This window comes from Egretta garzetta, unplaced genomic scaffold (assembly GCF_000687185.1).
Source record: "Egretta garzetta isolate BGI_Z169 unplaced genomic scaffold, ASM68718v1 scaffold5, whole genome shotgun sequence".
In the NCBI taxonomy this organism is placed as follows: Eukaryota; Metazoa; Chordata; class Aves; order Pelecaniformes; family Ardeidae; genus Egretta; species Egretta garzetta.
Genome location: NW_009259707.1, coordinates 2,202,490 through 2,213,002, shown reverse-complemented (window position 1 = coordinate 2,213,002; position 10,513 = coordinate 2,202,490). Strand labels below are relative to the sequence as shown.

General features: G+C 50.4%; 1 protein-coding gene across 1 annotated transcript in view; it reads left to right on the top strand.

Moving 5' to 3' along the window:
• The first annotated feature begins 8,581 nt into the window (after positions 1–8,581).
• ECRG4 (ECRG4 augurin precursor) overlaps positions 8,582–10,513 on the top strand; it is a 5,894-nt gene continuing 3,962 nt past the window's right edge. Inside the window, exons 1-2 of the mRNA XM_009638970.1 lie at positions 8,582–8,669; positions 9,227–9,274. Of these exons, the coding sequence (XP_009637265.1) occupies positions 8,582–8,669; positions 9,227–9,274 (136 nt within the window). The remainder of the gene's footprint in view (positions 8,670–9,226; positions 9,275–10,513) is intronic.

Below are 10,513 nucleotides of genomic sequence, written 5' to 3'. Positions count from 1 at the left end.
TAAGGAAGAAGTTCTTTACAACGAGGGTGGTGAAACACTGGAACAGGTTGCCCAGAGAGGTGGTGGAGGCCCCGTCCCTGGAAACATTCAAGGCCAGGCTGGACGGGGCTCTGAGCAGCCTGATCTAGTTAGTGGTGTCCCTGCTCCTGCAGGGGGGTTGGACTAGATGACCTCTAGGGGTCCCTTCCAACCCAAAACATTCTATTATTCTATGATTCCTGTATAGCTAAAGAGTAACCTGGGCACACACGGGGGAAAAAGAGCTCAGTGTCATCGGAGCATCACCGTGCAATTACCCTGCTCAGGTCCTCCCCAGCTCCAAATGCTGTTCAGCTCCAAATACATATAAGACTTACAGCCACTGCATCATCACTAATAATTAGCAGGTGAAAGCACCTTTCCATTGTGGCCATTAGGTGGTAACATTACCTAGTAGAAAGGCAGTCACCATCCTTTGCTTAGGAAGAGTACTACAGCTCTGCAGTGCAGGGTGTGAAGAGATGTTAAACTAGGAAGATGTTTTTTCGAGCAAAAATCAACTGCAGTTTCATGAAAGAGGCAGTCTTCATTTAAAAAAAGAAAGAGGAGACAAAGATTTATATTGGCAGATCTTGTGCAAGAAGGAGGCGAAAGGCTTTTGTGTTGGTGTTGGTAGCAGAGCGATTAAATTGCTCATCTCACCTTGAAGAACTGCAGCCTCAGAATTGCCATTTCAGAAGCAGACTGGCTTTCTGATTAAACTGTGTATCTGCTCTGGCCCCAAACTGAGTGAACTGGCTGAAACCAGGGCTGGCTTGCCCACCAGGGTATTTCTGATGGTGAGGAAACAGCACGCTGGAGGTGGATGGCAGCGTATCAGCTCCTCTGTGCCCAGCCATCCTCAGTGGCAAGAGCTCCAGGGCATAGGAGCAATTATGCCGATGCCTAGAGGAGCTAGCAGGGACTTCAGAGGCCCATCCACATGAATAAATGTGGGCAGGTTCTTCTGCTTGGGAGAAGGAGAGCCAGCTTCAGCTCAGAAGTCATGCAGCTCTGTTAGCACAGACAGAGCTAATGGGCCCTGCTGTGAGCTGGCTCAGGCCCCGTGCTGGGCTTTGGGATCAGAGCCCAGCAGCGTTCCCCTCCGCTCCCCACCGAACACATCCCTAGGGGAGCAGAGAGCCAGGGATGAAACTCCTGCCTTTCCAGGGAGCCGCGTGTCTGCACAACAGTGTTTTTGCGAGATCCAGGCATAGCAGCAGCAGACTGGGATTTAATCTTTCCCAGATAAATGGGTTTCCATAGGGCTCTTATGATTAAAAATGCATGTGTGCATGAGTGCTTGCAGGACGGACGCCTAAATGATCGCAGCAGGCAAAAAAAATTCTCCCCTCAAATTTCCATACCCTGCAGCCTTTGTACCTCCATGTTGGCACAGGCGCCCTTTGAAGTCACTGGCATCTGAACACAGCCGGGTGCAGTGGGGTTTCACGCGGGAAGATTAAAGCTATCATGATCTCTTACTCAGCAGCAGCACGGAGAGACTACAAAAGGTGCACTCTCCTGGAAACAAACCGAGCTGTAAATCAGAAAGGTAATCCAACATCAAATGAACGGAGGCATGGGCTTGTTCCCAGGCAGGGCTTAGGCAGGGCATCGGTGAAACTGGAAAGCACAGATATAAAGCAGAGGTGGCAAAAGAGGCCGCAAAGCAGATCGAGAGAGGTGCAAGGTCACACGTGATAGCGTCAGGAAGACAAGTGAGGTTTCTGCTCCGATAACCTGAGAATCGTGCTCCGAGCTGGGATGCGCTGCTTGTTATTAAGGCTCCCAAAGGCTCATGTTTGACTGGAGGAGAGAGCAATCTCCTGCAGATGACTTTGCCGTATTTTGACTGTTTGGGCAGACATTTTCCATGCCGGGGGCTTGCCTCAGGCAGGCTAGCTGGTGGTGCGGCTGAAAACTTCAGCTCATGTGATTCCTACCTGCCTGAGAAGGCAGGCAGGGGAAAGCGAGTTGTTTTGTTTATGCTAAAAGCACCTGGCAGGCTCGAGGCGATGTTTCAGCTCCCGTGCTTTTGGAACAGGGGCTTTGAGCCTTGAGCAAGGGGTGGCAGCAGCTCTCCGGCATGCACCCCTTTTCTTTCCCCATGAAAATGCACCCACTTTATCCCATTTCAGATTAAAAAGAAGAGTTTAAAAGCATACGCTCAGTAGGCATGGGCTGTGTCCCTGCAGGTCCCTGAGGCTTATGTCCACGCCGGTGGGGTTGCAGTGGAGAAGCACAGGGCTTGCCCTGCCATCCATGCTGTCATGCACCTCTGCAGGGTGCTGGGGCTGAGGGGACAGAGGCACAGGGGAGGGAACCTTGGGTAGAGCTTAACCCCTCACTGGCTTAAGCCCTTTGCTCTTCAGCAGGCAAACTCGTTCTGCTAAACTTCCCTACGCAGGCAGAGATCCACTCTGGAGCATGCTCAAATTTAACAGGCATCCAAGCCATAGCTAAGGGGTCATGAAGACACCGATTTGGCCTGTAGGGACCAGTTTTAGGCATTGCTAGAGCCTCAAACACAGCACAGGAAGAGGAAGGGATCCCACTGGGATGCTCAGGCAGGGTGGGATCAGTGTGGACTCGGATCGTCCCTCTCTCCACAGTGACCTGCTCCTGGGCCAGTGCTTACTGACCATCGTGTGGGCCCGACCCCCAGCTGGTTTTTGGGATGGGGTGGACGTAGTACCCTCCTTCACCAAAAAGGAATAGTTCTGTTTCACCAGTTTCACCCCATTCCCACTTCTGGCCATATCCTTCCACTGCCTTCTTACTTGGCCCCAGCTCTTGCAAACCACCTACCTGAACCATGAGAGCTCACTGGTCCTGAAGATAACTAACCCAGCAAAAGTAAAGTGGGTCTGCTGGTTTAGCACACTGAATTGGCTCCAAAAAACACTAGAGCCAGTGCTGGTAAGAGAGGCGAGGACGAGCTAGCAGGGGGCAGAGAGACTTCCCTATCTTGGTGGTAGCAAGCCACCACCTTGACTTAAGCTCTTAAGGGTCAGGCAGTTGCCTTGGGAAGCACAACCTGATTTCTACGCGTCCTCCAGTTTGTGCTGGGTTGATTGTATCCTACTGAACTGTGTGTTGGAACGGCTGGCTCCTTGGGTGGTGCTCTTTACCAAGGAAGGGACTCATGTGCGCTGTTCTGTGAAGGGGTTTGGGACTGCAGGAGGCAAGGGGAAGCATATTCTTCCAGCCATGATGAAGGTGACCAAGTGTCTGATGGTGGCTGGGCTTGCAAGAAAGTCCTCTCGTTGCAGCTTCCCCCAGTCTTGCAGTTGCTGGCATGATGGTGCTGTGTCCCCAAACCAGCTTTCTGGGGAAGCATGAGGGAGGTAATAATGATCTTGTGGCAAGGATTTGGTTGGGGGCCCGGGAAGACGGGGAAGCCATGGCAGCTGGGACAGGGCAGCTGGAGGTGGTGTGGGACACCCTTCGGGGAAAGGTTTGATCACCATGAATAGCACGTGGTCACTGGCATCATGATGCGGCATAAGGCAACATAGCTTTTTTTATTAAAAGAGCGCCACCCACCCCCTCAGAAAGTCCAGAGTTTTGGGGAAAGAAGAAAAGTGTGTACAAACCATTAAGACAGCCATAATGTGTAGGAACACGGATGCTAAAACCAGCTTGCTAAAATTAAGATCTTTAAGACTTTGCAATCTACTAATCTTTGAGTAGTTGCAGCCCATTTGTTGGGGGTTTTGATGGTTGTTTTTGTTTTGTTTTTTTTTTTAAGTGTACGTGCATTCTGGATGTGAATAATGAAAGAAGGGAACGAAAACAAGTCAAATATAGCTCAGAAATAAGAGTTCAGAAAAAATGTTTTGAAACATAAAAAGAAGAGTCCCGAGAGACAGCCGTGAAAGAAAGAATGATTTGAATGAAATCAGGCTGTGGTAAAAAGACACATTTTAATGTCCTACAGCCCCTCTCCATCTCCCTTCCTGTTAGACCTGACTCGCAGACTTGCCATATACTTTTCCAGGCTCATCTAAAAATATACAGGAGGCAGTGGAAGAGAAGAAGGAGAAGGATTTCTTAGAGGGAGAATTTTTTGTATCCCTCCATTTAAAGGAAGCAGCCGTGATCAGACAACGTTGCTGAACTAACCTGCTTCTCCCTGTGCTTGGCGTGAGGGCAGTAAGGTTAATTCTGTAGCGAGGGCAGCAAAGTCTTGCCCGTTAGTGAAGGGAGGGGGACGGACAGACCAACAAACACCGTTTCTTATCTGGCAGGGTCAGCCAGAAGCTGCAAAAAATATCAGCAGTATCCAAGTACAGGGGAAAAAAAGAAAGAGTAATTATGGTATTTTAAGCTATTTTCTATGGAAAATATAAATGCTAACATTTATTAATAACATGAACTAATGGTAACAGTGCTACCGGGTGAGATGCAATGGATGAAATGTGTCCCAAACCATGTGTCAAGGCCTACAAGACTCATAACCAGTAACTAATAAACTTTCCCTAAAGCAAAGGTGTTTGACCTGGAATTTGGGGCTGGACCTATAACTACCAGGAGGACCATGGAGGAGTGGAAGAAATAGTATGAAACTCAAAATGTTTTGGAAAGAACTGACTGATGACTGAAATGTTCTTCCTTCTGTTTGGAAGGAAAACACGACTCCTGCGGTTTTCTTGGAATGGGCTGCAGAAAACAATCTGGAGTGCCAAGTGCCTCTGTCCTAAGGCTAGAGACCAGGCCAATATGGCTGGGAGATTTTGTACAAACCTCATTAACAGAAACTAATCATTTTCTGGGTGTTGGGAACACCATTCAGCGCTGCCATGTTCTTGATTAAATGGGTTGGTTTAGTGGATCATTAAAATCTTCGTGGTGCTTCTTTGCAAAAGATGAAGTGTCATCTCCTGCAATCCCTGGCCAATTTCCAATTTCTCTATTTGCCTGCTAAGTTAATAAGCTGATGCCAGGTCTCAGTATTTTGTCATAAGTCTTGTGACTATATAAGCATTTAATCTACGCTATATTTAAAAACACTGTTGCATTAAAATGCTTGAAAACATGAAGCCTAATGAAGGAAGAAGGAAAGAAACCACGATCAATCTTTTTAACACGATTTTTTTGTGCTTTGAATTTCTTAATACCCTTGAATGGCCATTACTGATACTATCTCTTACATTTTAATGAATACAACACAGTTGTCTCAACAGCTCCTGTGATGAGATGCAGGAGCAGAGATGTCTCTCTGTAGTTAATTTTAGGCAAAATATAAAATAATAATAAAAAAATTCAAACACTTAAAAATTCATTGATGCTTTGAGGCAGAGATATTTATTTTCCCCCCTGTTCAGTTCAGATCAGTTAAACAGCCACACATGCCCATGCCACTTTAGGTGGTTTTAGAAGCCACTGGGCTTAAAACCACTACGCATGAACTCAAGAGATCACACAGGGGAAATGGGGTCACCTGAGCAGTCACCAAACACGCAGGCAGTTGCAGAACTCTGTAACAAATCAGCTAGGATCTTCTTTGCTTAGCCCAAAAAACATCCACCAAGTCCTGCAGGCTCCAAAGGCCACGCTGGCTGGCCGTAGGCTCAGCGATTGGGATCTCGCTGGCTCCGGCGACCTCCTTGCCTGGCTCCCGTCTGTTGTTTCTCAAGGTCAGGCTCAGAGTGGCTTTCTCTTGGATTGCTCCCAGATTTTTGCCCAGCCCCATGCTGGGGAAGCGGTGAAACCTGCTGGATCCATCCTGCTATCCTGCCGCAGGCGTCCCTCGAATTAGTGCTCCCCATTACGTTAAGGGGCTGGATGGAGTTTTACGTGGTGCATGAAAGGGGCCCTGCTCGCTGCTCCTCATCCCGGCGCTGTCTGGGGAACAGTCCTGCTGACGGCACTAATTAATATTTTTCACCAAAGTTTTGACACCAAGAGCCTACCGTTGCCACCAGCGGTGATGAAAGACATGTAACCAAATGACATCATCAGCACAGACTTGCTTGCCTAGCGCCCTTGGGGATGCTGCGTAGCAAGGCCGGCAGATTGCTCCCAGCACTGGCATGCCAGTGGAGGCAAACCAAGCCCTAAGACGAGCCTTCGACTCCTCCGTGGTGAAGCAAGGGACGTTTTAAAGAGAGTGATGTCACTGCTGATGGAGAGAACCCAAGGAAACACCACAGCATCAGTTGCACACGCAGTGGCTGTGTTTTTTACGTGGCAAGTATGAGAAAGGGGTACCGCAGGCATGGCAATAAACTTTTGAAAATAAATACTTCTAATAGCGATGCAGTAGTCGCAAGCTCAGCAGAAAAAGGTGTCTGGCTATGGCAGCAGGGCAACCCTGCCTTAGTCCTTAAAACAACCTGGAACAGCAATAAAGATTGCTGCTGTGAAAACACTGGTCACCTTTCACCGCTGCCTTTGAAAAGAAGTGCCGTTGTATTTTTACACAACTTTTTTACTTTTTGTCAAAAACTTCTGTCCCCTGAACTGAGAAAGTGACCTCTTCTGGGCAGACACCACACTCAGTTTAACCCTGAGCATTATATTCTTCCGTCAATCACTTCTTCTGCCACCAGAGCAATGATTTTCTACAATAACCTTGCACTTTAGTCAATCCATTCTCTGGGTTTCACCAGACAGCATTTTACCTTGGCAGTTTCTTGAGCCATCATGATGTATTTGGTATCCAGAGGAGGTTTTGTGCTTTGTGTTCCTTCGGCCCAGAGGCACTGAGTACCTGAAGTTCTGCGGAGCCCCCGTTCCCACACAAGGCTTGTGACAAACCCACCAGCTGAACAAAACATCCTTTGCCATTACCAGCATACCAGTGGACTGTAAATATTCATGAGTTATTGCCCTGGTTTTATAAATTATTTACATCATGGCTGTTTCACATAGCCTTACATACATACTTGTGTCCCTCCTAGCTCTATCCTACAACTAGCTATCCAAAAACCTCGGGTGGTTTTAGTCGAGGGGCTGTCAACGTTAAGCTCATGAAGGGGCACATTGATTCTGAAGCGCGGGCGTTTCCTCCAACACACGGTGCTCAGCCTGCCGACACCTGAAACGTGGGGCTATGGAGGAAAAGCCCGCTCAAAAGCAGTGACAGAAAGGACAAACTCATTTTGGTTCCCAGTTGCAGGGGAGTTGAGCTGGGACCCAGGCCTCCTGTGGGAGTGCTTCCGTGGCAGGGGTCTGGAGGGTGCTGCTCCCTCCCGCTCTGCCCCCCCCAAGCCACGGCTCCGGTGGAGAGCAAGGGGTGCTTTGGCCGGGGTGGCCACGTTGCTTTTTCATGCTGCCACCACCGTGATGAGCAGAGAGGCCTGAGCGTTAGCTGGAGGGCAGCTGGGGGATGGAGGGAGGCAGGGGAAAGGCTCGGGGTGCAGCTCCAAGTACTTTTTTCGGAAGGTGAAAGATGCCTGGGGCAATTGGGGGTGGTCGCCTGAAGCCACATTCAGGCTGGGGCTGGGGCCACTGCACGGCTCCCTCGCCGTACACACGCCTATACATCTATATACACATACGTATTCAATATACATATTTATATGCGATTACAATGTGTACAGTATATACGCTCTGCCTGTGTGTATATATATATTCATGTTTCAGCTGCAACCAGTCTGGAAACAATCCCTGAAGCTGGAAGCTGAGGCCCCGGTGCTTGCCAGGTTTCTCACAAGCAGGTTACAGAGAGAGCCCGGCACTCCCTTGCTTCACCCTCACCTCCTCCTAAATCCCGCCCGCGCTCCTCGCTGCACCCAGGCCCAGCCTCAGCAGGAGGCGAGGTGCCCGCAGCGGGCTCCTGGGTGCTGTGGGTCTCTGCTGCGAGGGAAGAGAGAGGTTTGTGTCCGTGGACGGGCACGGGTTTCATGGGCTTCAGCCAGGCTGTTCCCGGCATTTGCAGGGGAAGGAGCCGAGAGAAGCTGAATCCACTGAAGGGGAGCTTAAACCCGAATTAGGGAAAGGCAGAGTAAGTTTAGGCACCATGACATTAGTTATGATCTTGCTGAGCAAGGACTTCTAGTTTGTGAGTCTGGCTTTTGGGCCCTGAGTGCTTACTAGAAGCTAAGCCTGTCTATATGTAGAAGAAGAAATCTGAGTTATTTTTTAAAGCTGATCATTTAAAATGCATTGTGGTTTTCTGTGGACTTGGCAGGGGTGGAAGGGAGGGAGAAATCAAAAAAACCCCTGAACTAAGTCACCTTTGGTTGATTTGGATTCGCTTTTCCAGCAAGACAATCTCTCAGTTTCCATCTGCTGTTGCAGGCAGCTGACAAACTGCCTTTATATGTAGAGAAATGTTAAATTACATGCTACAGCTATTCATTTTTTTAAGTTCCCCTGCAAGAAAAGCCTGCATGAATTCCTGGAAGGTTCTTACTGGATTATGTGTAACCACAAAAAAAACCCCCAATGGGCTTCTGGGAACTGGCAGACTGTGCCATGACAAAAAAAAAGGCTGGACGCCTTGTCCGACCGAAACACATCTCACTCTGCATTCGGGCGCAAAGGGCAGAAGCCCACGGCTCCGGCTCCATCCTCTCCATCTCCTCCCACCCAGGTGGGTCCCCCTGCCGCCATGTCGCCGCCGTGCTCCCGTGGGGCCCTTCCTGGGGCCGTCCTCCTCCTCCTCCTCCTCCTCCTCCCGCTGCTCTGCGCAGCCCCCGGTGAGTGAGCACCTGGGTTGGGGTGTGGGGTGCGGGGAGGGAAAACCTAACCCAGCACCGTCCCGGGGAGCGGGCAAAAGCCTTCCCCTGGCGTCATGTGTGGCCTCATGGGTGAACGTTTTTGGTAACTCCAAAAGGCTGCAAGGAAAAAAAATCGTGAAGCAGTCTGGTTGTTAACGTGCCCCTCGCTCAGTGGCGAGGGTTTGCAAGGGTTATCATGCCGCCCTGGACACTGTGTCATGGCGCTGGCACCGGCTGTGGTCTTCTGCTGCAAAATATTATAATTTAATTGGCAAAGGATGCCAGTTGCGGCATTTCCTTGCCAAGAAGAGCTGGGGAGAGGATGCTGCAGTGTCAAAATCTTCCCTGTAGCATATGTTGTGCTCGAGTGTGGAAACGGGAGCAAAGGGAAGCACTGGTAGAAACTTGCTGCAGAGTTTTGCCTGGTGGTCTGGAGCTATGACAGAAGCACTTTCAGTGTTTTTCAAGATACAATCTTTTTTGTTGTTGTTATTTCCTTCTTAGTCAATGCACATGTTTTATTTTTACCTGTCTAGATGTTTCACGGGGAAATAAGCTTAAACTGATGCTTCAGAAACGCGAAGGTGAGTAAAGAGGCAGCAAGGTGCCCTCCCTTTATTTTCCCTTTGGATCAGTTGCCAGCGCTGGGAGCTGCCAATGTGTCGCCGCTCCAGCTCCAGCTCAAAGAGGGCGGCCAGAGGAGCGGTGGGCGAGCGCCCGGTTCAAAGCCAGTAGCGCAGAGCCGCTCTCGCTGCCTACCACGCCAAAATCTCCGGCACATACGGCGCCCCTGCGTCCACACAGCCGTTTGGGACTCGCTACTGGCAAGGCTGGAGGCTCTTGTTTATCGCGGCTCCAAAAACCAGGGTTCCCAGCCTCAGGCAGTACACTTGCGTTTTGCTCTGTGCAGTGTGCAAGCACCTACCTTTTCCAGTGCATGCATGGCAGGCGTGGCCTTTATCTGATTTATTCTGGGAAGTCACAAGCTTTTCCAAGGACTTGTAATGCATGGAAATGCCGCTGGCTCAGGTGCAGAGAAGAAAGTGTGCAAACCGGGCTTGCTCGCGATGCCTTGACTTGTTCCCTTTGTCCTCTTGGCCCCACATGCGCTTCCTTCTTGGAAGACTGCTCTCTCCACGGGAGAGACGGTGGCCAAGGGCCCGGCAGGCAGCTGCACGGAATGGCTCGCTGGTTGAGGGAAGGGGGTGGAAATGGAGCTGGCCGGGGACAAGCAGCACTGCAGCAGATGGGGGGCAGGCTGAAACACCCCAGAAGTTTTGGTTGCCTCCTCTCAGCCCACTCTGTGGCTGAGGCAAAGAATTTACACCCCCCCATGAGAGGGGACTCGCACTATTCTGCAAGCCTGCCTAACTTCTCACTGGGTTTTTCCTAGCATCACCCACCACCTCTTGCCAGCCCTAAAATGTGCGCCTCATCTGTGGCTGTTTTCTTGTGCTGGGGTTCCCCACCTTGCTGTTCTGCAGCGCTGGTGTGCAGATAGGAGCGACCACTTGTGACAGCCGCCCACCCTGCGCCCCAGTAGTGGTCGGCTCCGTTGCTCCGGACCCCCAGTCGCCCGCAGGGAGGCCTCTTGGGCGAGCAGGCAACACAGCCTAGGCCAGGAAGACCTGCAAAGCCTTGAACTGATGATGGAGGGAACATGCAGCCCCTTAATTCCAGCCTTGATCCCCTTTTCCAGTTGCATGCTAAGTACACAGTAGGGGTCCCTCATGCCAGGCTGGTTCAGGTGACACGGGCTTGGCCACCCTGCTTCCCAGCAGCTCTAGCCGATGGTGGCGCGCAACTGGGCTTCCGCCTTTGGC